Source organism: Rhinolophus hipposideros, assembly GCF_964194185.1.
Source record: "Rhinolophus hipposideros genome assembly, chromosome: 21".
NCBI classification, from domain to species: Eukaryota; Metazoa; Chordata; class Mammalia; order Chiroptera; family Rhinolophidae; genus Rhinolophus; species Rhinolophus hipposideros.
Genome location: NC_138067.1, coordinates 17,413,418 through 17,438,346, shown reverse-complemented (window position 1 = coordinate 17,438,346; position 24,929 = coordinate 17,413,418). Strand labels below are relative to the sequence as shown.

General features: G+C 50.2%; 2 protein-coding genes and 1 pseudogene across 8 annotated transcripts; 1 reads left to right on the top strand and 2 right to left on the bottom strand.

The window, feature by feature from the left end:
• Window positions 1-478: 478 nt before the first annotated feature.
• NUTF2 (nuclear transport factor 2) lies at window positions 479-23,636 on the bottom strand. 6 transcript variants are annotated; one of them, XM_081032656.1, is made up of 7 exons: window positions 23,505-23,636; window positions 22,846-23,030; window positions 9,393-9,561; window positions 6,043-6,170; window positions 4,191-4,262; window positions 4,008-4,106; window positions 479-2,217 (listed from the first exon to the last, which is right to left on the bottom strand). In XM_081032656.1, exons 4-7 carry the CDS (start codon window positions 6,139-6,141, stop codon window positions 2,104-2,106), a joined length of 384 nt encoding a protein of 127 aa, XP_080888782.1. In that variant the 5' UTR covers window positions 6,142-6,170; window positions 9,393-9,561; window positions 22,846-23,030; window positions 23,505-23,636; the 3' UTR covers window positions 479-2,103. The 6 variants fall into 6 exon arrangements, with proteins under 6 accessions (XP_080888782.1, XP_080888781.1, XP_080888783.1 ...); XM_081032655.1 differs by lacking the exons at window positions 22,846-23,030; window positions 23,505-23,636 and adding an exon at window positions 17,364-17,475; XM_081032657.1 differs by lacking the exons at window positions 22,846-23,030; window positions 23,505-23,636 and adding an exon at window positions 16,891-17,175.
• On the top strand, window positions 11,356-11,825 carry LOC308489591 (transcription factor BTF3-like; annotated as a pseudogene). Its single transcript has one exon. The product of its transcript is annotated as a transcription factor BTF3-like (transcript).
• Window positions 19,851-22,852, bottom strand: THAP11 (THAP domain containing 11). Its single transcript, XM_081032652.1, has one exon. The coding sequence runs from the start codon at window positions 21,453-21,455 to the stop codon at window positions 20,511-20,513; it is 945 nt and encodes a 314-aa protein (XP_080888778.1). The 5' UTR covers window positions 21,456-22,852; the 3' UTR covers window positions 19,851-20,510.
• Window positions 23,637-24,929: the final 1,293 nt, after the last annotated feature.

Here is a 24,929-nt window from a genome sequence, read left to right as displayed (position 1 = left end):
CGGACTGGAGAAGAAAGGTTCCGGGATGGGGGCGGATGCCTTGTCCCTCCAGGAGCCTGTCTCCCTCCAGTCCCTTGCTCCTGTGCCAGCGGGGTCCTGAGAATGCAGCTGAGGCAGAGGAAATGTCCATGTACAGGTCCTCCTAAAGCCCTGCTAGCATCAGGATTATCCCGATTGGTCCATGCCCACTTCCAGGGCATGGATTCATGATTGGCCTAGGACTGGGTCAACTCAGTCACCCAGGCTGTTGTCAGACCCCTCCCCTCACCCCCCCAGGAACAAGCTGAATTGGCAGGAACTTAGGTTTCCCTTTAGGAAATGGGTCAGTGTAACCCAATGCCTTAGGGGACCAGTGATGTCAGAAGCTCCAGGAATTCCAAGGGCAGGAGAGACAGTCCCACCACAAACATCACATTATTCCCTAATGCCCCCAGCATCCCCTTGCCCCACCTGGCACCCTCAGGCAGGAAGAAAGAAACCAGTTTACAAACACCTCTTTATTGCAGACATTTCAGGCACAGGTACATGGAAGAAGCTGCATTGCAGATTTTACACAGGATGGTTTAAGAGGCAGCAGGCACCTCTCTCCCCTACCCCACCCCCCCAAAAACACAGAAGCCTAGAAATAAGCCCCACTGAAATGTCCTGAGTATGCTGTCCTTTCAAATGCACATCATCCAGTCCCATGACCAGTATAACCAGGCAACCTCTGGGGGTCTGAGAAAGTCCTTGGCCTCCATCCATAGTACAGGAGAGAAGGGAGTGGGTACAGGTCAAGCATAGCTGTGGTGCCCTAACCAATCCTAAAACCCTAATGGGGCACCATCCCAAGTCCTGGGTTTGGTTCCAGCCTGTGGTAGCTACCCTGCCACCAGGTCTCAGGGCTAAAGGGATAGATTTGCCCTGGGCAACCTCTGTCCCCCGAACTGAGCATAAACCGCCCCAATAGGTAAGACTTCCTGGAATTTGTAAGGGACGGTATAGAAGGAGGCCTAACGACACCTTGCAGAGAGGTCTGAATGGTGAGAAATCCAAGAGCATGAATCCCTCCAATTCAGATGACCTTCTTTCATAGCTCTAAATCTGTACTCCAACCCAGCCAGGCCTGGATCTGTAGGCACTGGGAGCTGGCTGGTCTGGGTACTTGCCTTTGAGCAATCTAAAGCAGGTGGTACAGGATCTGAGCTGCCGTCTTCTTGGTTGGGGTTTGTGGGGTACCCTGGATGTGATCCAGACCCTTCTGGGGATAGAATAGGCCCCTATCCCTCAAATCTTTGCTCATTCTTGGTCTTGCTGGGCCCTCAGTACAGAAGGCCTGATGGGCCATTTTTGCTAAGGCCTCGCCATTTACAGTGGGATTCTGGGTCATCTCTCCTTTTACTATGGGTCCTGACCCTATCCAGTGTAGAGGTCACAGGAATTGTCAGAACTAACTGCAGAGGTTTCAGTGCAAGGGAAGCTTCAGACCAGACCTGAGCTTTCCCTGTCTGCAGCTCACTTTCCCAAAACCAGGTGGGCTGGGGATTGGAACACTACCCTACAGGGCTTCTGAGAGAAGCTAGCTAGGAGTGCTGCTTCAGCAGTTTTCTCCTTGCAATAGATATTGCTGAGTTGGGGTAGAAATGGGATGGTGAGACATGAGAGAACCAACGTGGCAAGGTAGTTATTGATGCCCAGCCAACTAGTAAACTAATTAAAACAATTTAAACTGTTAAGAAAATTTTTGTGGTTTTATTGTATCATGAGGCATTGAAACATCTGAACAAATCAAAATCTGGATGGTGAGGCAGCTGCTTTCTCCTTCACTTCTTTGGGTTACTAGAGCAACTCGTCAGTAGATTAAAAAAAAAAAAAGGACAACCTTTTGCATTACTTAAGTCTTTCCAAGGCATGCGCTGGTACAACACAAACTTCTCCTGTCAGATGCAACTAATCTAGCATCCAAACATCATGCACAATACCTCGGTAGCAGCAGCGCACTGCGCCCACTCCCACCGCGGCCCTGCTCGTTTGTGTATGATATTTGGAGCATCTGGAGGAGTGTGAATAGTATCGGGAAGAGGAGGGAGGAGGAAACAGCATGAGTGCCTGGCTGGGAGGAGGTCAGCCGAAGTTGTGCAGGGCAAGCCTGAACATATCATTGGTGCAAACCCAAGCATCGTTGATGTTCTTTAATAGGAACATCTGGTGGAACCCCATGATGGGGTCTTCATCAGCCTGTAAGGAGAGAAAAATGATTCAGTAAGGAAACCAGGGAATAGCAAGGGAGTTCAGTGGTTAGAAACAGGGCAAAGAATGCTGTCTCGGACTCAAATCCCACTATAGCCAAAGGACACTTGTGAATGTGAATTGACATAATGTATGAAACACTGCACTGGGCACACAGGGGCCTATAGATGGCAGCACAAACTGCTATGTGCGCTTAAACTGCACAACTATTCACCAGTTAACTACAGCTACTGAGCACAGAACGCACCTACCTCTAAGCCCATGTCTCTGGGCACAGATGATCAACCAGTATCTAAAAACTAAACACTTAAGTGTCTGATTACGCCAGGCAGTCCAATCAGAAGTTACTGCTAATACTGACTGCAGCCAAATATGTGAGAAAAGGCTCAAAACCAAGTTCACACCGTGATCAGCTACACAGCAGTTAAAAATAAAGCATAGCCATCAGGTGATCTGCTGAAAACAGAAAGAGACCTTCAGCCAATGGGAGGGGCTGGGTGAAAAATGTGAAAGGATTGAGTACAAATTGGTAGTTACAAAATAGTCATGGGGATGTGAAGTACAGCATAGGGAATATAGTCAATAATATAAAATATCAAGTCTACTGTAATTGGAAAAAAACAAGAAAAAGAGACCTCCAGCCAAACTGCAGAAGACTAGCTAATCAGTGCAGCCTCTACATCACCCGTTTTTCTGAGAATTGTCAGCAAGACGGCAAATCAGTGTTTTGAGGGTTCAGAGTTGGACAGAAATACAAGAAAGAACCTGAAGCCATGTTGGAAGGGGCACTGCTTACTGACCCCAGGCTGGGAAAGTGGGCACTGAGCCCCTTGGAAACCTCCTCAAACCAAAGGGCCTATTTGAGCACAAACTCTGGGCAAGCCGTCTTGGACAGGCAGGAGAAACTGACAGGAAAAGTCCAGGCCAGAAGTCAGGTCCCTCTGAATCCACTGCAGAGCCTAGGGGGTCCCTCCCTCCACGCTGGTTAGCCAATGGAGAAGGCATGTTATTCTGATTCCCACCATGACACAGATCCAGGAGGGTGGGACCTGGTCAAGGGGCAGAGAATTTGTTCTGCTTTGGGAAGGAGATGATTTTGAAAACCAAGAATCTGGCTTCAGTCTGCTGAAGCACAACAGGCAGGAGATCCTGGGTGAGTTCTTAGAGGGGGTTGAGGGGTTGAAGGAAGGCTTTAAAGATGACAGGTCTTGAGAAGGGGAAGGCAAAACGCAGACAGAAGTAGGAGTTCCAGGAATCTGCTTTGCTCAGCAGGTGGAGGAGTCAGCAGCCAACTAAGGGAGTGGTAGCATGGACTCCAGCAGGGGACTGACTACTACTCAGCGTCCAGCTCGCCCATCCAAGGCCAGCTGCTTACAGAAGGCCCACCCACACCTTGGAGCAGTATAATGGCCCAGTGGCTTGGCACCACAGCTCCATCTGCTCCTATACCTTTTGTCCTTTTTCCAAAAATCCTCTAGACCAGTGCTCTCCAATAACTTTTGCAGTAACAGAAATGTTCTGTGTCTGTGCTGTCCAGTAGGAAGCCGCAAGTGACTGAGCACTTGAAATATGGCTAGAGTTAACCGAGAAACTACATTTTATTTCACTTTAATTAATGTAATTTAAAAATCGCCACAGGTGGCTGGTGGCTATTGTATTGAACTATACAACTCTAAATAGTCACTTTGTGCGTCCTTTGATAAGCAGGTCATATCACAAGCAGTCAGGGGTGCAAGGCTCTCCTCTGCCTGCCGGCTTCTCCCTCGCAGCACTGTTACCTTAAGCTGGCCCACAACCATGCTGATGATGCAGCTGTCTGGTGTGGGCTGATGGTCCTGTGCCGTGATGCTGTGTTGGATTTTCTGGAACGGAAGACTCTGCAAAAGCAAGAGTGGATGGTGGGAGGGGGCCGGTAGAGCAGGGAAGGAGCCGCTTGCAGCCCGGCCCTCGCCCTTACTTACAGACAACTTCTCCACAATGGCAGCTTTCCCCTGGAATTGCTGTCCTTCCCACGTAAGGCATGATGCATCAATCTGAAAACCAGGAAACCCACCATCAGGGCCTCAGAGCATAAAGAGTATCACTGAGGCCCTAAAAAGAATCTTTCTTGGGGAAATGAGTTCATGCCTCAGTTTCCCTGTCTGTAGAGAAAGGAACTGAGGATAGCTTCCAAACTTTACACTATTAACCACTTCTTTAATTATATATACCCCATTGTCTTAGAGCCCTGGCTCTGAAAGACTATATTAACAACAAAGTACAAACTTATTAAATAAGTCTACTTTCCAGTTTTTATTCAAGAAGCCATATGACCTCTGATAAGTATGAGCCCCAGACTGGCCATATGGGGCCAAGGCTCAGCCAAAAGCCGTTCTGCTGTGTAGTCAATCAGTATCAGTCCCAGAGAAGCTGTGAGAAATAACTTGGCAACATTCTATGTTCATCACCATCTCTAGAGCCCAACCTGAGTTCCACTGAGATGCTTTCCATGGGGGCTCCCAAGTATTCATGGGGTCAGGCAGAAATGCAGGCTAACAAGGACTCCCAAGGCAACCCACTAGCTTTGCCCCCTCCCCCTAGATCTTCCTTACCACAGCCTTCAGGCACAGAACTCCAAAGTGCTTCTGCTACTTATCTCCTGTGACATTAGGCAAGTTACTTATTTATCTGAGTCTCAATTTCCTAATATTCAAAGGGGACATGGGCTGAGAATTATATGACATGACATACATAAAGTGTTCTTTTAGGACTTTGCTAACTCTCTCCTCTGGGTCAGGCCTGCTTAATTGATATTAAGAAGCAATGAAGGCAGCATTTGAGATCTTGCTCCCCAGCATATGTTGTCAGTTTGGCTCAAATAAACTCTTAATTAAAAAAAAAAAAGAAAAAAAAAAAAGGAAGGAATGAAGTACCAGGATCCCAGAGTCAGATCAGTTCAAGTTTTTAAGAATTCTCTAATCTATGATAATGACCAACAGTGCCTGTGCTGGTAATAGTCCTTTTATCCAAAATTTCTGAATGCAGTGACATTCTGGAAGGAGACAGCAGTTTGCCCATAATCCGGTCAGGCGCTGAGGCTATGCCAGATGACTCCTATCACTCTCATCCCGGGCAGCCCTGCTAGGCAAGGCCTGATCAATCATAGGGGGGGGGGGGCAAAAAAATGTATACACATGACTTGTATTCATCTTTTGTTATCGGTATATATTGAGTGCTACAATTTTAATACAGCTTTTTCCTCTTAAAATGTATATACAGTTTTTTGGCACCCTCTATTTCTGTGACTGAGTCTCAGGCAGGGTCAAATACAAGTAGCTCTTGGTGTATATGAACACCATTACAATACAGCAAACAAGGCCCACATAGAAGGGTTTCGCCAATGACACACTAGCCTCTCTAGGCTAACCCCATTTGTTTCCCATGAGCATTCCGGGGCTTTTGGCCCCAAAAGGAAGCTGGACTTGGGGCCTCCAGGAGAGCTCAGCTTTGCAATGATGCTCATGGCTGCTGCCTCCAGAGGGTACTATGAACCCTAGCCTCTCCTGCTGCCGCCTAATCTGCAATAGAAGCCCTTTCCAGAACCATGAAATGGCCAGCCCAGAACACCTGCCCAAGGTACCAGGATCCCCATTCTTGTGGAACATATAGACCAGGTAGTTGGGCTAGGCCTCAGGCCCCCTATCCCATGGACTTCTCAGAAAGAAAGGTGCAACCAATGCAGTGAGGGCTGCCAGAATGTGTGAACTGGGAAGAAGTGGCCCAACATCTGAACTGATCACCTGGGGTCCTGTCCGCCCAGAGCTGGAGACTTACGTAAATTGCGCCTAGTTGAGTTCTGTCATTATCAAATAACTGGTAGTAATGTTGAATGAAGCTGGATCCAATCTGCTCCCAAATTGGCTTGTCTCCCATTCTGGAGCGTCACCCGGCCTCGCTGAGACCTGCAAGACCAGCGACACAGGGAGAGAAGCGTTGGTACCTCACCAGCTGCTGTCCTTTCGTTGACCCCCACCCCTCCCTAGCTTCAAGCAGGAGTCCTTTGCTGAGGTCTGTCCACATAGGAAACATGAAGAGGCCCCAGAGAACTAGTAGGAGACCTCTCCCCACATAGACCCGAGCAAGGAGCCCAGAGGTAGACCAGACTCAGCTCCTCGAGGAGCTCTGGATGCTGAGGCAGAGGGATGCCTCGTGAAGCACCTAGGAGGAGTACTAAGGGTGGAGCCTGGACAAAGGAAGGTCAGAGCAGGTCCTTCAATTCCCAATGAGATGGACCTTTAAGGAGGAACTAAGCACTCTCCCGTATCTTTTCACCAACAAGCTGCAAGGCCAGTTATTGCTATTCTTCCCACCTTGCAGACCAGGAACTACTGATGTCTATGTGTGGAGTTGGTTTCTACTATAGCCCTCAGTCCTTCAACACTGCCTCAGCACCTTACTGGAAGGTGGAGGAAGACCCAGTGAGAGTGGAGGGATGGCTCCTCAAGGCGCCACTTGCTACAAAAACAGTACGTGACCTCCCTCAGCCTTACGGACGCAGTTTACATTTCTGGGGCTAGGTGATGCCTGGCCCTTACTGGGGCATTTCTTTATTGATGGGGGTGACCCCTACCTACTTCAGAGCTAGAGACAAGTCCAGGGGATCAAAGAATAATAGACGAGGAATGTGGGGAGGGGAAAGGGAAGCTGTGAGGGCAAATACTTCATCTCTTCACATCCCCCGTACCTTAGCACTGCCTCTCCTGGGAGGAACTGCCCCTCACCAATCTCTGAGGGGAAGAGGAACCCCCCACCCCCACAGACAGCAAGGCCCCAAGGGTGCTATTTCAATCACTGTGGCTCTGCCAGGCCCCTCCCAGGTAGGGAAGTCCACACCTCATTGCAGGACCCAACGAGAGCAGACCCATGCGTTGTCCTGTAGTTGTCTAACTGCAGAGGAACCCAGCCCCTCACTCATGATAATAGGACTTTGAAGCAATAGTGAGGAGGTGGGTTCGACCCTGGAGACAACCATTAGCAATGTAGGAGGTGATACAAGTCACTGCCTTCCTTAGGGTCAACCACCGCCTCTTCCTGCGTAAAACGCCTCCTCCTGCGTAAAATTCCTGCGTAAAATGGAGGTGAAACCCTGGTGTTGCCAGTGGTTGTGAAGCCTCACAAGGGAATGTGGTAAAGCCCTCGGCTCAACGCGGTAAGTGCTAATCCACTCCACATCCTGTGACCTCACCCAAGGCCAGAGAAGCCAGTGGGGGGCACGGGGCAGTGTAGGGGAACAGTGGCTTATCCTCAACCTAGCCCATCTCCCAGCCCGTGATCAACATTTCAGCCAATGAAGAGCCAGGAAGCTTAGCCAGCTTTATTTTAGGTCCCCTAGGAGGTGGTGGCACTAAAAATAGCAGCTCAGTGCTGGGATGACTAAGAAATGTCCAGGAAAGTCTAAAATAAGCAGAGGAGAAAACTTGGACAGGGCCACGCCTGTTACAGAGAAACACAAGGTATGTCCCAGTTCACACTCTGCCAAGACACAAATCAACAAGCAGGACAGGCATAGGCTCAACAGCTAGTCTCAGCTGCGCTGTCTTGGTCACACTTCTAAGGGGTCAGACTGTGGTTACTTGGATTACGTGAGGCAGGGCACAGCCTGGCATATCTCTGCCTCTTCCACCCTGGTATTTGCTATGCTCAGCTCACTCACTGCAGCCCGACCCCACCAGCAAGATAAGGGGCCCTGCCCAATCCTCAAGAGCTCTGAGGCAGGGAGGGGGGCGCTGAAGGATTAGAAGAGGGCTATCTCTCCCTCTGCTCTCAGCAAGGCTGGGCAGCTCAGGGAGGGTCTTGGAGAAAGAGTATGCTTATCAGAAGACAAGTGTCTGGGGGGAAAGAGAACAGATAAGGGCGGGAAACCGGGAAGCCTGAGACAGAGGGGAACTAAGGTTAGACGCTGATCCAAATTAAAGTGCAGACATGTGGAGGGTCAGTGAGGCAGAAGAAATGTGGGGGTGTTTTTTCATTTTTTAGTAATATTCTTAGTTGTGTGATAACTTGCTAATACAAAAACTACTCAGCAGAAGTAGTGTCAGAGTGAAAAGGGTGGAGGGATAAAGGGACAGAAGAGCGCTTTAGTCCGATGGGGAGGGGCAGGGCAGAGGGCGCTCTCTTGAGGAATAGGACAGCTCAAGGGATCCCAGAAAGTGAGAAGGAACTTTCCAAACACTGAGGATTCAGGCCTTTGCTTTCAAAAATGCCAAGTGAGGCACCTGAAGGCAACACCAACCTCATTAGAGGTCTGCTTGACCTTGATTTGTATAGCCATATGGTCAGATTCCACTGTCATCCCACTTAACAGGCGGGAAAACTGAGGTTCAGCAATGTGGGGAGTCCTGCTCCAAGCTCATCTAGTACGTCAGTGCTGCCACTGGGTCCTCAGGTTGAGGCCAGTGCTTTCTTTCTACTACCTTTGCACCCCTAGGCTCTAAACCACAGAGCTGGCTATGTCCTTCCCTGACAGCCCCTTTGCCTTTGGGTTAAAGGCCAAACCCCCTAAGCTCCACCAGTGGGCATCTGCACCTGTCCATGTGTCCCCAGCCGGTCTCTCCTACCTCAATTCCGCTGCACACACAAACACACCAGAACTCACCAAGTGTGTGCCCACCGTTTTGTCCTTCCTCCCTTCCTCTGCCTGGTCAGTCCCTGCTCTTCCTTCAAGTCACCGTTCAAACCCCACCTGTTCAGGGACAGACTCCTTCCCAGACTCAGACACTGACCTCCAACCCATCAACCCACCCAGGCCCACTCCTCCACCTAAACTCTGTAGCTCTGGACCGTGAGGGTTCTGGTGTGTTCTGCCACACTCCCCATCTCACAGCCCAGAGCAAGGCCCAGTCAACTACAAGACTTACAGTTTCTGACTTGAAATCTTCCACAAAACTTTCAACTCATGGGAGGCAGCGTTCCTGAGCCCAGGGGGAAAAAAGCAGGATATAGAGCCCCCTTCCTTTCCCCATGCAACACAGAAGAGGGGTCTGGGTCAGGCTTGGAGAACATTCCCCAGGATGGCCAGCAAGCCCTAACCTTGTTTCTAATACAGTTACTGTGGAAAAGAACAGCCTGGAAAGAAACAAAATGCCAAGGCTCAGAGGCAGCCTCACATCAGATTGGGGACTGACCTTCATGACGGCTTCTCCTACAGCTCTTCCGAAAGGGCCGCTGACCACGCCATCTCCTGCTTCACCCCAACAGTCCGCAGGCTGATTGAGGCCAGGCTCCTCGAGGAGCAGAAATGACCTCGATGACCTCTTGCCCACTGAGCATCAGCCTTCACTGACCCTTAGGTCTCTGTGGGTGCAAAGACCCTCTAAGAATGTCTCAAAAACTGTGGCCCTCTCCCAATAAATTTGCACAGAGGCAGGATGCCCCAGCCTTGTGAACAATTTCAGGTTGTTTACACTCCCTGAGCTTCAGTCACAGACCCCAGGTTAAAACCTCTGGCCCAGCGATCCCATTAGGCAATAGAAGAAAACTTCATTCTCAAATTCTGGGTCAGTGTTTCCAAGGACAAAACTTGAAATAGCAGTATCTGGTTGATAACATCTCCTTTTCACTAACGTGTATTAGGCATAAAAATATGTTAAGGGCTTTATATGCATTGCTCCTAACACCCCAAGTCAACACCCATGTTACAGATGAACAAAATGAGGCTCAGGGAGGTTAGCTAAGCTGCTCAAGGTCAATAACCTAATAGATGGTGGAACCGGATGGAACCAGATTCAGTGGACTCCAGAGCCAGGACTCTCAGAGACAACTGGTCTGGAGATAAAAACAAACAGCACTCTCTCTGACCTTGGCCTTCTCAGACAGGCCTGAACCAGGACTTCTGCCTCCAAACAAAGGCACCAGGCAGATCTCCGCACCAAACAATAGGCGTTTTCACGGGGGATGATCTCACAGCTTTCCCAAACCTTCGAAGTCACCACGCTGCTCTACCCACTCACTCAGCAGAGCGAGATGGACGTGGGGCAGAACAGTGATGGGGAAAAGGATGTACCAACTCCAAACTGATCACTCAGTCTAAAGTAGCTGGCTGTCTAGTTACTCACTTCACCATCCTGCATTATTTTCTCAAAACTTGTCACTACATGAGATTGTCACTCTTAAATATTTGTGGTCTATCTCCCTGACCAGGGCACCTCTGTTCCCATGGTGCCTGGCTGGGTCCCCAATAACTATTTGTTGATAAAGCCCATGAGTGCATAGGAGCTGGGGCTGAGAGGCTAGCCCTTCTCTGGAGGAGTGAGTTCTGAGCAAATCCTGCTCAGTGTAAGTGGCAAAGTAGGTTTCCAAGTTGTCAGGAAACAATCCTTTGTCATTCACCCAGCCATCGGTCTGTCCAAGGCCTGTCGCAAGCGGGGCTTGGCCCCCAAATCCCTCTCCCCCTCCTACGGTCTTGGTTGGTCACCCGAGGGACAGCAGGCATACAACTGCACCCTCAAAGGCATGGCCTCAAGCCTGCCCGTCTCTCCCACTTGGTGTCTCCTCATCGGTAATTGTGCGGATGTCAGAGGTAATCAACTGAAAATATAAAGCAGGGCCCTCGAGATCTCTTGCCCTCGTTCTCTCCCCATTAATCTCCCCCTTTCTCTCTCTCCCACCTCTCTCCCAACGGGCTAGGCCCGTTCGCTTCCCTGAGAATGTATCACGAACACGAGGGGCCTAGGCTTCTCTCCCTCTCTTTCTCTCTGTCCCGCCTCGGCTAGGCCTGTTCTCTTTCCTGAGAATCTATCACTAATAAAACCTGCTTTCATATTAATCAGCTTGCTGACCTTTGATTCTTCACTGCATTGGCAAAAAGAACCAAGACTCCCATACAGATAGATGGTACATGGTCCTCTATAATTTCAATATGGGCAGAAGGTAGATGGTTACTAGATAGGAGGGCATGGGGGGGCTGAGTGAGAAAGGTGAAGGGATTAGGAAGTACAAATTGATAGTTACAAAATAGACACGGGGGCTTTCTACCTGCAATCTTGCGTCCCCACGTGTGTGTGTTTATTCTCAGCTGGTCTGCCCAAGACCTCCTGAGCACCAACCCTAGTCCCCACACGGCCCCATTTCCGGATGAAAGAAACTATCATGAACCCGAAGAAACTCGCCAAACTGCAGGCACAAGTGTGCATTGGTGGGAGAGGAACTGCTTGTAGAAAGAAGGTGGTTCACAGAACAGCTACAGCAGATGGTAACAAACTTCAGTTCTCCTTAAAGAAGTTAGGGGTAGACACTATCTCAGGCACTGAAGAGGTGCATAGATTCACAAACCAAGGAAAGCGATCCACTTTCGTAATCCTAACTTTCGGGCCTGTCTGGCAACAAACATGTTCACCATCACAGGCCACTCGGAGACCAAGCAGCTGACAGAAACGCTACCCAGCATCTTAAACCAGCCTGGTGCACACAGTCTGACTAGTTTAAGGAGACTGGCTGAAGCTCTGCCCAAAGCATCTGGGGATGGAAAAACACCACTGGCTGCTAGAGAGGATGATGATGATGAACTTCCAGATCTTGTGGAGAATGTTGATCAGGCTTCCAAGAGTGAAGCAAACTGAACTGAGTCAACTTCTGAAGAAGATAAAACTTGAAGAAGTTACTGGGAGCTGCTATTTTATATTATGACTGCTTTTTAAATTTTGTTCATGGAGCTGATCAATTCTCAATCTCTAAAATTTTTAAGCCCAAGCCCCTTGGACACTGCAGCTCTTTTCAGTTTTTGCTTAGACACAAATCATTCTTAACAGCTAATTAAGGTGAAGAAGCTTGGGAATAGTTTGAAACAAAGGTCAATAAAGTTCTTTGCCTAGTTAAAAAGAAATAGTCATGGGAATGTAAAATACGGTATGGAGACCATAGTCAACAAAAAACAAAAAGTATAAAGCAGGACCCAGCTGTAAGGAGTCATTGTCAGGTCCTAGGTAAACACTAGAGCTAGGAAGAAAGTGGGGACCTCAGCCTCCTGCAGGGACACCCCACCTTAGTACCCTCGACCAGGGACCAGTAACTGCCTAGTCCACCACTCCCCTGCCTGAAGTCTGGAGAGAAATCAGACAAGGTCTGGTGCCCGATGGCTGGCCAGGACAGACCCTTTCCTGGGGCAGACCCCTGAGGTCTAGGTGTCCCCAGCACCCTGAGGGCCTTTTCCTCTTCTGCCAGGGGAGAGGGCTCCAGAACCTTCAGGCTGCCCTGGCTGGCCCAGAAGCTGAATCCAGAGACTTGTATTCTGGTCTCTGCTTTGTACTTACTCAATCCCTGAGTAGCCCCCCTCTCCCGGGTGGCTCAGAGATCTCTGGGGCCCCTGTCCTAGCCAGCTCTCATCTATGAACTTGCTGGTTAGGTCACATGGATGTGGCTCCCCCATTGGCCCTGAGGCACCTAAGTGACCACCCCCACTGTCTTCTACCACCATGCCTGGCCCATGCCTCTGGGCCACTCTGAGACTTAGATGAGCAGAATAATAAATAAAGGGATGGATGAGGAGTTCCCAGGGTGGTGGGGGGAATGTCTCCTATGAGCCAGTCGTGTGTGCTCTCTCGTTTGAGCCTCACGGCCCCGTAAAGCTGGTATGATTGCCATCATTTTGTAGATGAGGAAGCCAAGACACCAAGGGTTAAGAAACACTTCAAGACTACACAAGGCCCCCGGGATAGCCAGCATCAAAACGGCCCGGACTGGAACAGATGAGAGCCCATGTCAAGTACCAGAAACCATCTAGGTGGCACAATGAGGTGGTGAGAATCGGAGCCCAGGGCTTTTTCTTCTTGGAAATCAGCAAGCTGCATGCCCCTCAGGACCGAAAGCCACTTGAATGCACGCTCAGCTGGTCAAAGCAGGTTTACACCACAGGGACAACTGAAAACTTGCATCATCCTTGGCCTGACACCACCTCTACAAGGGGAAACCAATGTCTCTACACACAAGCATCCTTCCAAAGGGCAGCAGTTTCTGCCCTGGTGAGACCCAGTGGCTCCGACAGACGATATGAGGCTTGAAGAAACAAACATTCCAGAATTCCCCCAGTTTCCTGAGGCAAACAGCCCTCAGTTCCCAGGTACCTTGGACACCCCCCTCTCCTGACAGAGGTTCTCCTTCTCCAAGTAGCCCCCCTCTCCAGCCTGGGGAGTAGGGAGTTGGCACAGTACAGGTACCAGTAACAAATAAGGAGTAAAGCCCAGGACAGCGAGAGGAAGTTCTCAGTCAGCAGGTAATGGGAGCCCCGGGGCCAGTTAGCAGGGCCACCCCCAATCCTCTTATGTCCCTTCCCTGGCCACTAAGACACTTCCCCAGTCACAGCCAGACCTGAACAACGGATTTACTCCAGGAAGACACAGCTGATAGGATGAGAAGGGGGAAGGAGCCACAGATCTGCTGGTCAGGGTGATGACCAGAATATCACACAGACCTGGAAGTCATGAATCTTCCAGTGGCATGCTGCCACTCCCCTCAGAGGGAGTCAAGAATTCCTGCCACGTTATGGTCAAAGAGAATTACAGAATCTCAAAAGCTGGAGAAGGGGTAGCCAACTCAAATTCAACTCCAAACCCACAAACATCCTCAAATGGCCAAACTGGGGGGAGGGTGAGAAAAGAAAGAAAAGAAAAAGCCCATCAGAAAGTTTAGCTTAAAAAAAAAAAAAAAAAGTTCAGCCCAACCCCAACCCACAGAAATCCAGCCCAACTTTCAATGTCTATCCTGGGGAAATCTTTTTGGATCCACCCCTTTCTCACCAAAAGACTTTTCTCTTTCATCTTGGGGAAGCTGCCTTGATAGGTACCACTCCAGGAGCACCGGGCCCTTGAATAAAAGCGACCTGAGAGGGTCTCAGTGAAAGGGGCAGAAGTCACCAACCCAGGCTCCAGGCAGGGAATAGGAAGGCCACAGACCACAAAATGCTGGTGATTCCCAGGCACTGGGAGACATCCAGCAGACCTGTGAGCAGGCTGTAGAAACAGAAGCTAGATTCAACAGCCACAGCAATTTAAAGGGGTAACAGCCTCACTCAAGGGACCCCAGACCTTCCTGGGCCCATCATCAGGAGGTATACCCTTGATCTGTGTACTGAAGAGGAGAGTAGGCTCACCAACAGCCTTTCCTCTTTGGTGCTCTCATCATTCAGAAGTCCCCTCTTCTATGCAGGACCAAGAGCCCCAGTAGGTCCCTTCGACTTAGCCCTCAGCACATAAGAACAATATTACCCGTCTCCCCCACTACTGTGACCTCCTTTCCCCAGCACCAAGACTGGATATAATTCATTTTTCTACCTCCAGCCTCAGCTCAGAGACTGACAAACGGAAAGGGCCCAAAGAGTGGTTCCGGAATAAGCTGATCATTGGTGAGAAAGGAGAAAAAATAATTTCAAGATACTACTGCCTCAGTAAGGGAATCCTAGAATTTTTTGATATTCGATGCCTCTCATTCTAAAATTTGAAAATTCTGCATCTCTTAAACCATTCATCCCATCCCAACCCACCAACTGCAAAGATAGCACGATAAAGTGAGATATGGCTCAGAGAGAAGAGCTGGGCTCCATGTCACTAAGGGACCTAGTTTTAAGCTGGTTGAGAATCCACTCATCCGCACACCCTCCCCCCATGCTTATGCAGACACATCCCAAATGCCCCGTGTCAGGTCCCACTTTCCAAGTTAGCCTTTCACAAATATAAGATACAGACAAATTCTGGAGAACCTCAGGGTTCTTTTCTTATCTCTGAGACCCAGATGGCCTGACAAGTTCCAGAAAGGTCAAGGATGGGAGATACTGGGGGATCAGGATGCCTAGCAATGGCTAGGTGACTCCAGACAGAAGTTATAGGGAATTTCTAGGACTGCAATGAGAGAGAGGGACCTGAATTCCTCCTACTCCTGCGTAACCTTGGAGAAGGAAGAGTATCTTTTAGACCTTGTGATCAAGCATCCAGAGGCTTGGAATGTGCAAATTAATCCATAACCTTAAGTACACCTAGCTTACCTAAAACCTGTGTCTTAGAAAAAAACCAATGCAGATAATTAGAGGGTCTTGAAACAGCTGCTTCTAGCACTAAGAGGTTCCACCACACTGATGCTACCGTGTTTCCCTGCAAATAAGACCTACCCGGACCATCAGCTCTAATGCATCTTTTGGAACAAAAATTAATATAAAACCCGGTATTACATTATACCCAGTATTGTCATATTATATTACTATTTTATTGTATTATACCTGGTCTTACGTTATATTAAAATAAGACTAGGTCTTATATCACATTTTGCTCCAAAAGGCACTTTAGAGCTGATGGTCCGGCTAGGTCTTATTTTCGGGGAAACACGGTATTTGTGTCCTGTGACACAAATCAGGCCTCTCCTGAGCCTGCTGAATGAACCTGACTTCCATGTGCTCATGGGCTGGGATGCGGATTACAAGGATTGAGTTCAGAGAGAAGGCAAGCCCTGATGAGACCTGGACAGATCCTTGCCTGTCCTCCTTAACTAGGGAGAAATGACTATACAGAACAATTCAACTGAGGGAAAACATCCAAGGCTAAAGCCTAATGATCGGAAAAAACATACTCAAGGTCGGGGGGAAGTCCAGAGGGGGAGGCTTTTTGCATCATGCGCCTAACTAACTCAACTCTTCTAAGAGAGGTCAGGACTGCAGAGACTTAGCTGGTTTTTTAGCCCATGCAAGAACTGTGGCTCAGAAGCCACACTGGGTGAGAGGAATCAAGGCTTGACAAACTGCCTCTTCCCAGAATTCCATGGTCTCCTCAGGACTGGTCCCTTAATTTATCATCACTCAATCACAAGTGCTTTAACAAAGCCTGTCAGAAGACTACTCTATAGCTAGACTCTTCCTCCTCCCAGAACTCAATGGGGTCTCTGGGTCCACCATTAAGAGCAATTTCCCAAGGTCCAACCAGCTTACTGCCTGTTCATAGGTCATTCCAGCTATTGGGAAGTGAGCAAGCAAACGAGGAAAGCCTGACTTTCTGCACTTTTTGGCCCCTGTTCTGCCACCTGGGATTCAGAAGGGCCCCACAGCCCAGATGTGCTTCACCCCCCAATGTCGCTTCCAGCCCAGCCTCTTGTTTGTCACAGGACTCATGGATCTCAGGCCTGGATTCCGCTTCCCCCTCCGCTGAATCCCACCCATCACCACCATTCTTATGGAATCCTCTTCCTGTGTTAGGACGGCAGATGGCTCTGGGAGGGGCTGATGTGAGGATTAGGCTGTGCGGGAGAGGTCTAATAATGTGTTTGAAGGCTCACACATTCAACCTCATCTCCTTGGCTTCCGTCCTCCACTAACACGCCGGCCAACCCACCCACAGCTGGGGCCTGGTCACTGAGCGAGAAAAGGGCGGGAGCTGAGTCTACTAGCCTGGAGCTGTCTCATCACCATCAAAGCAGATCCTCCAAGGCTGGTCGGGGGTGAAGTTCCACGTGGGACCCCCTCCAGCCCTAGGTTACTTGACCCTCCCCTCCACACAGAATTTACGCATGAGTTCCAGAGTTGAGGGGTAGGTTTCATGCACTCCCAGTGGGCAGACAAGCAGGGGAGCATTCACCTACATCCCAGCCAGGCTATGGTCGGGAACCGGGTGAGGGTCCTAAGCTCGGGCTGCTACAGGCGGGCGCCCTTACCCATTGCTGACTCCGGAGCGGGCCGGGTAGCGCTTGCCCATTCCCGGATCCTTCGCAGGCGGGTGGCAGGAGGTGGGAATGGGGTCGGCCCACTAGCCTGCCTGCAGAGCTTGCGAGACTCCCGGCAGGCCCGACTAGGCCAGACGGGGCGGGGCCCGGAGAGCCCTATCTGGGTGGTCCGGACTAGGAAAAAAAGGCCCGACCCCAGCGCAGTCCGCTGCACCCGCCATGTGCACGGTATAGCCTGGAAAGACGCCTGGCTGTCTCTCCGTTTTCCCCCCGGCCGCCGCCTCAGAGGACCGGCGGGAGGCGGAGCCGCGCACGACACATGGCCCCGGCCCCGCACGGCTTCGGGCTGCCGGGGGAGGGGAGGGGAGGGGCCGCCCAGGGACTCGCAGCGGAGGCTCCAGGCGGCCCGGAGCGCGGCTCCTGCGTCCCAGCCCCCGCCCCGGAGCGCTACCCCCGACACTCACCCGAGGGGCTGGCACGATGGCGGCAGCGGCGACGGCAAACCAGCGCGGTCTGCGACCGACTGTCCCTTCCCCCCTGCCTTCCCTCGCCACCCCGCTGCACTCTGGGAAACGCAGTCCCCCCCGCGTTCCTTTCTGGCATAGGTGCTCTTGGAGAAAACTACAATTCCCGGCGTGCTATGAGCCGAGGCCCAGACGCGGCCCACAGCGCGGGAGGTGAGGCTAAGCCAGCGAGGGAGGCCGCCGGGGCGAGCCCCTGAGAATTGTGGTCTAGCGGAAGCCTCTGGAACACCCGAGTTTGGCGCCAGGCAAGGGTCAGGGCTGTGTTGTCGCCAGGTCCCAGCTGGTCCAGCCCCACCCAGGCTACACAGCCGTTTGGAGTTGGCCCCGCCTCCGTGGGAGCCCAGCCTAGCCCCAGACTGGCCCAGCCGCCCCTCCCTGGGCCCCTGGGCCGTTTCCGCTGGCGAACCCCCTTCCCCTTGGTGCTCGGGCCGCCTCTTCGGCTCTTCCGAGAGGTGCTCAAAGACCGGCCTGGGCGGAACCCATGGCTTCTACTGTCCCCACATTCATCTGCCCTGCCCACCGCCAGTAGAGCCCAAAGCTGGTTTCCAGCGGGTGAGGTTTTCCTTGGGCTGCAGATTCAAATGTCCCTCAAGTAAGGATCGATGGAGATGAGTTCTCTTACCGTTGGAGTCTCCAAAACTGTCCTAAGGTTTTTTGCAACAAGAGAAGCAGCTAAGTTTCATTTTTATCGGTGAGGAAAGGGAAGTAACCAGCTCATCCAAAGTTTCCCTGTGATTTAAATGACCAGATTGCCCTTTCCTTTCAACGCCCATTTTAGTCGTTTCCCGGGCAACGCAAACATTTGAAGGGAAGTCTGCCTCTAGGTCAGGCTTGTTGAGGGAAATGCCCCATGGCTAAGGGGGCGTGGGGCACAGGTTAAGGAAATAGCTACAAGGCTTCCCTCCTGGCCAGAGATCTCAGTAATCCTGTTCTTCCAGAAGTGTTGCACCTTTACTAACACCCACTCCCCTCCATTCCTCCTAGGGATGGCTGGTAAGACCACGCCAAGCTTATTAAATCTCAGGTTCGTGCCTTCTACTTTGCCTGACTAGATGTTTCCTCTTACTAGTCGGCCAGTGAGAACTCTATAATGCCCGCTTGTGGTGCATCTGGGGCCTCCCTTGATCTGAGCTGTCCTTCCCACGAGAGCAAAAACACTGAATAGGTTGTGTACCCATAACCTCCAGACATGAGTCCTGGCCAGAGCCTGGCTCTCACACTTTCTGGGAGCACTGCTTAGAGGTTCAAGTGAGCCAAAGTAGAAACAGTGTTAAGTCCCTTCAACAAACCGGAGCTAAAGAATACACTACAGAGCATGGCCTGAGCCTGGGAAAGCCCTCACTCCTAGTGAAGAAGAGTGGGGACATGTGGGAGACTAGCCCAATAGCTCTCCGCAAAGGGCTTCAATTCCAGCTGGCCTGGAAGGACACTGCTGTGCTTCCACCACCTTATGACTAGCCAGAATCCTAGAAAGGCAGAGATCCCATCCCTTCCCCAACCAGGCACTTGCACAGCCTATGCCTTAGCCCACCTCCCCACCAAAGACTTGTTTCTCAAGTCAGTGCCAAAGAGATCAGAGACTAGAGAAACATTGTGGAGTCAGTCTAGTTCGCAGCCATAGGGAAAGTCTCCAGGTAAGTGACTTTTCCCATAAGTAACAGATGAGGGAATAATGTTTTATGGGGCCTAAGAAGTGTCCATTTGTGCCCAACACCCATAGTAAACAGGGCTAGCTTTTAAGGCACTTGCCTTTCCCTATTGGATTTGAGCAAAATTATATCAAGCTATAAATATGTCATCTCACCCCTACAATATCCAATCTTAAGAAATCTGGAAACAGCCAAAAGGATTGTCAAGGGATTACAGGTCCCAACTCCTACTCCTTAAAGTCTCCTATGGACCCAGCTCCATAATGAAGGAGTACCAAGACCAAAGGTATTTGTACAAGAATCCTTGTGCCTGCACGAGCCATGACTGGTTCCAGCTGTGGTCTTCACTGATTTAAGTAACTGCATGCCCACGGGTGCCAGACCCTGTACTAGGCCTAAGGGCTAGAATGGTGAGAAAAATTCAACCCCAGCTGAAAATTCATGAGGAATTCAAAACCCTCATAGAAGTGGGCTGTCACAATTTCATTTAGTTTTCTGTTGCTCATCTCTCTCTTGAAAGGACGTAAGAAGCTGACCCCTGGACTAACTGGGACCATTTGGTACAGTTTCCAAACTGGGATGACCTGGGCCAGGAAATCTGTGAGGACCTTATGAGGCCAGGGTCCATGTGCTTAGGATCCTTTCCTGGAGAAACCACCTCTGCTCCCACGGTCAGCCTGGTTGAGACCTAAGGTCAAGGCCTACCAGGAGGCCTATTTCCCCATGTTTCAGGGGGACTTAGTTGAGTCCTCATAAAAATAAAATGGCGAAACCCAAATAAAAACCTTACTTTCTGTTTAATTCGTTTTGCCAAACAAACACAGTGAAAACTTTAGTCTGACTAATTGTACAGAAAATAGAATTTGTAACCAGTAGCAAACATAACAAGGTAAACCTAAGTCCCTGGCAAGCTGGCTCTCCATCAGCAGGTCACCTAGATCCCCTTGTAGATGGCCTCCTGGTGAAGGAGGTCCTAGGAGGCAGAGGCACAGATCTGCCAGTCCCCATCAGAATCACAGGCTGCACCTGGGAAGGAAGGAAAAGCATGAACAAGAGAAATGATGTTATTTGGCTCTCTTATCACTACACACGGAAGAGTTGTCTCTGACTGCTGGCCAACCTCAAGGTGGTGTCTTCCCAAACCGACAATCCTTGGGCATCCTGCCTGCATCCCTAGAGGATAAGTATCAAGTTCAGTAGTTCTTAAGCCTCTGCTTAACCAGAACCTGCAACATAAACTGGGGGAGGGGGTAGACAAAGTCATAACTGGTGGTGTCACCAGTGCAGTCTTAGGTCCCAGACTTCAGGAGGAAACAAGAAGGAGTCCAGATGTCAACCAGTGCCCCAGGAGTATAGCGGAGTTCAACAGCAGCAGCCTGCTGTCCTCCTAAGCTGGCAGGGGTCCATCCGGGAGTCCTGCAGGCCACGGGGGACCCGTTTACATTCCATGCTTCTTTCGAATGACAGCCATAGCCAGCAGCCGATCCTTCTCACGGAGTTCTTCGCGCAGCTTGGCCTCGGTGAGACGCAAGTGGCGGATGCTGCCCTTCATCTCCTTCATCTTCACCTCCATCAGCGCCAGGATGTCTCGCTGCTCGTTCAGCTTGCGCAGGAGCTCCTCCTCCGTGGTTCCTGACGACAACGAGTACGAATGGTCTGAGCCAGTATCAGGGAAGCCCTCTTCCCCCACTACCACCAACTGGGGGCCCACTGGACACTCAGCGGCCTCCAGCCCTGCGGTAGCAGCCTCTAGCTCCGACGCGGCAGCTGCGGCGGCTGCGCCCTCTGCGGCGGCGAACTCCACTTGCACTGTCAGGTCGATGGGCTTCACATCTTCTCCGGTGGGAGTGGTGGGGGCCGGTGGCACTGATCCCGGAGCCTGGCTGCCGTCTACAGCGGCCTGAAGGGTGAGTAGCACAGCCGCAGAGGCAGACACCAGGTTCGGCTGCAGCTGAGTGGTCTGGGCAGTGGAGGCTGACGGCGACGGGGGCGCCGGCGACTGCTGCTGCTGCTGCTGCTGCTGCTGTTGCTGCAGCTGCTGTTGCTGCTGCTGCTGCTGCTGTTGCTGCTGCTGCCTGCGGCGGGCGGCTGCCGCCCCCGCGGGTCTGCGTGCTACTTTGCGTTCGTTCACGCCGCGCAGCGGGAAGATGGTGGGGACGCGTACGGTGTAGGTCTTGCGGCCGCCCTGGAAGTGGACGCTGCAGAGACGGTGACCCGTAGTGGGCTGGAAGGTGGAGAAGCATCCACTGACGCCGGCACGGGACACGTTCTTGAGCCAGAGGCGCCGCAGCTCAGCGTCCTTGGGAAACGTGTAGAAGTGCAGTGCCTTGTCCCGGTGCGAGTTGTTGTAGCAGCCCGGCACGCAGCACGTAAAGCCAGGCATGGCTACGACGCGCGGCCCTTCCCGGCCCACCGGCCTCCTGAACCCTTCGACGGCCCAGTCGGTCTACCGCCGCCCGCCCCTCGACGGGCGGCGCCGCGCAAGGCCCTGGGCGGCCTCTCACTACTGCCGCCCGGCGCAGCCGGCCTGGCCCGGCGCCCCGTGCCCAGAATACGCTTCTCGCCGGCCCGCGCCGCGCCGCCCGCCAGGCCGCCTGCCTGCGCTCGGGAGTCGGCCCCGGGGACGCCGCGAAGGACCGCCTGGGAAGTGGGACTACGCCCCCCACAATACACCGCGCCAGAGGCAGCTGACTTCCGGGGCGGGGGCGTGCTTATTCCGGCCGCTTTCCAGGGCACCGCGACGGCCTACTCAGAGTAGATTCTTTCCCCGACCCGGCTTGTCACGGGTGGACTAGAGAGAAGTGTTCGGTTGGAACGCTGTCGCCCGGACCGCCCTTTACAAAGACCCGGAATCCTAATGGAGATTGGGAGGCGCGCGCTTCGCCAGTGCGCAAGCGCCATGGGCATATGCCCATGGAAACTACAAGTCCCACAATGCCTTGCGCTGAACTCAGCGGCTGCGGCTTGGAGCGCCGCCTAAGGGAGAGGTCGGATTACGGGGGACCAGGATTTGAGCGAGGTTGTTCTGACTTCGGCTAGTGGTTCCCCAACCTCCGCGACTGATTCGAAGGCATTCAAGCGGTGGTAGGGTGGGGGACTTGGGCCTCAGATCATTTAAAGACCTTAGGATCCCCTTTCTCTTGCATTGGGGACTCTCCCCCGACTCAGTTGCTGCTTGCGTTGACTCATTTTTTGACCTAAACATAGTCACCAGTAGGCGCCTACTGTGTGCTGGGCACATTGCAGGGAGTTGGGAACTTTGCAGGAGCCAGACTGACCCGGACTACCTGAGGGATGAGGGCCCGACATTTGGATAAGAAATGTGAATTCACGCGAATGGGTATCTCTAATTACAGAAATAAACGTTCAACAGAAATGAACTGGACACAGGAGGAAATGGGAGGTGTAGACCCAGGAAGAAAAAATGAGGAAAAGCTTGCGTGGGGAGGAGTAGCTGGTTCTTGTCCCGAGTACTAACCTGTAAGGCCCTGAGACAGGAAAGAGCTAGGTTCCGCTTTAAAGAGCTTGGAAGGGGGCGTCCAGAGTAGTAGAAGCGGCAAAAGATGCCAAACTGGGTCAAATTAAAAGATTTGGAATTATATTTTGCAGGCGACTGAGAGCTGTTGAAGGGTGTTAAGCAAGAGAATGGACAGGATTTGTACTGTAATGACACCTCCCGAATTCCCCCGACTTCTATGGGGAGAATATTCTGAAGGGCAAGAGAGCCTGTGGAAAAGGAGAACGGAGGCCAGGCAGTCGTCCAGGGGAATTACCTGAAAGCTAGTACTCCTTTGCCGAGTTCCTCCTTTCTTCTGCTTCTTACCCGTCTTCACCTTCTGATTTTTCCTCCTCCTTTTCGTCTCTCCCGATTACAAACCACGGGTATGAAATTGAAGCCTCGTACATATTATTTATAATTATTTGATACAAAACCAAAATAGATTGGGCTATTTAAAACCTTGCAAAAGAAAAAAAGTAACATTCCAAGTTAACTTTCTTTTTTTTCAGTTTGTTGTTCTTTATTATAAAAAGACTCCACACTTAAAATGTTTTAGAAAAATACAGGACAATGGGGGTTGCATTTCTGTTTACAACCAGTGTGATTATTAGTTATTTGTGTGGATTTCACAGACCCATACTAGGAGAAAGTCCCGCTCCTCCTGACCCATGCAGTTGATGTCCACAAGTTGAATCCCTTCAAATTCAGAAATGCATTCTCTGGTATGTATAGCTCATAGTGAAAGATTCGTTTGGGTGAATTCATTTGGGTGAATCATTTATACCACAGTAAAAATATGAATACATACTTTGTTATGATTAAATATTTATAAAGTATGTGCAGTAGAAATAAAAGTCAGCAAAAGATGATTATATATGTTAATCGTCACACAATTACTGATACAGTTTTACTCTTACCTGTCTCAATACCTACCTTATTCAAAAAATGTTGGTGAGAGGTCATACTGATATATCCTTATGCACAGAACATTGAAGATTATGCTCGATAAAATTCTACCTCTAGTACATAAAATCACTTCTAATCTACACTTAATCTTCTACACTCAAAACGTCTGGAATGCATGGCTTTCTCCCCACCCCACTGCCCTGCCCACCCTCTATCTTATCACCTTTGGAAAAAAGCAAGAACCTATCACATGTCTCCCTACTTCCAATCTTGCCTCCCCTACATTCTTGCTATTCACATGGCTGCCAAAGAAAATATGATTATGTAATACCTTGTTTAAATCCCTCCAGTGGACTATTGCATTTAGAATGATATCGAAACTCCTTTCCAGAGCCTACGAGACCTCACATGATCTGGCCCTGGACAATCTCTTATTCTTCCCATCACTACATGAGCCTAATGTTTTTTAAACAAGTAGTAAATATGCAGTTTAATCAATTATGTAAATACATAGAATAATACAATGCAAAAGTAAGCTCATGTCTCAAACTGTTTGAAAATATTTTTGTGTTTTTTTCCATATTATTCAGTTCAAAGCTTTATAATAAATAAATAAATAAATAAATAAATAAATAAATAAATAAATAAATAAATAAATAAATAAATAATAGATGAATAAATATTTCTTTTAGGTGATCATGGAAATGTGCCTGCCAAGGGGTAGCAAATTCGGTCAGATAACATAGAGGTCAGATCTAAATGATGAGGAATATTGATATAATTTTCCTCCTCTTTTCTCTTAAGTGGCAAATATCTAACTTTTTTCTTTGCTTTATTTTTTAACACAAACACATGCCTGTCGGAGTATCTGATACTTTACACCGGATCTAAGAGCAAAAAAAGAGAACAACGTGGGAGACTCAGAACTCAAGTTTCAATTCAGTTCCCATGAAAATTTAAGAGAGGGGGAGGGCTGTCAATTGGTGAAAAATATGGTAACAGAGTCTCCAGCGTTAACAGAACTTTTGAGAGCCAGAACTCACCTCAAAATTGCACATACTTGGGGATCATAACATCTCTGCTGGGTCACAAACAGCCCACTCCACTCGCCTCTGAGCCTGCAAACTGGTCTTATTAGATATTGCCTACAGAGTGGTCTTTGCAAATGCAAATCTGACCAAAACACACTGAGGGTACAATTATTTTTTCCTGGCCCACAAAGTCTTGGGAGAGGGAGATAGGAATGAGAGACATTCTAATAATTGTGACCACTATTTATTGATGGCCTGATTTAGACCATGTGTCAGACCCTGAGTTAAATATTTTCTCATTGACTCATTACAAGCCCATTATTAGGTGGGTATCATCCTCAACTTACAGGTGAGAAAACCATGTTTTGACTGGTTGCACACATTTGCCTAGGCTCACTGCCAGGTAGTTTACAACTACCGT

Bases quoted from the DNA above. Each gene is read 5' to 3' on its own strand.
- NUTF2 (XM_081032656.1), bottom strand. From the start codon at position 6,141: ATGGGAGACAAGCCAATTTGGGAGCAGATTGGATCCAGCTTCATTCAA. The intron at 4,107-4,190 runs GTAAGTAAGGGC...TTGCTTTTGCAG, and splicing joins CCATTGTGGAGAAGTTGTCT to AGTCTTCCGTTCCAGAAAAT. The intron at 2,218-4,007 runs GTAACAGTGCTG...CTCTCCTTACAG, and splicing joins TGGTTGTGGGCCAGCTTAAG to GCTGATGAAGACCCCATCAT.
- THAP11 (XM_081032652.1), bottom strand. From the start codon at position 21,455: ATGCCTGGCTTTACGTGCTGCGTGCCGGGCTGCTACAACAACTCGCAC.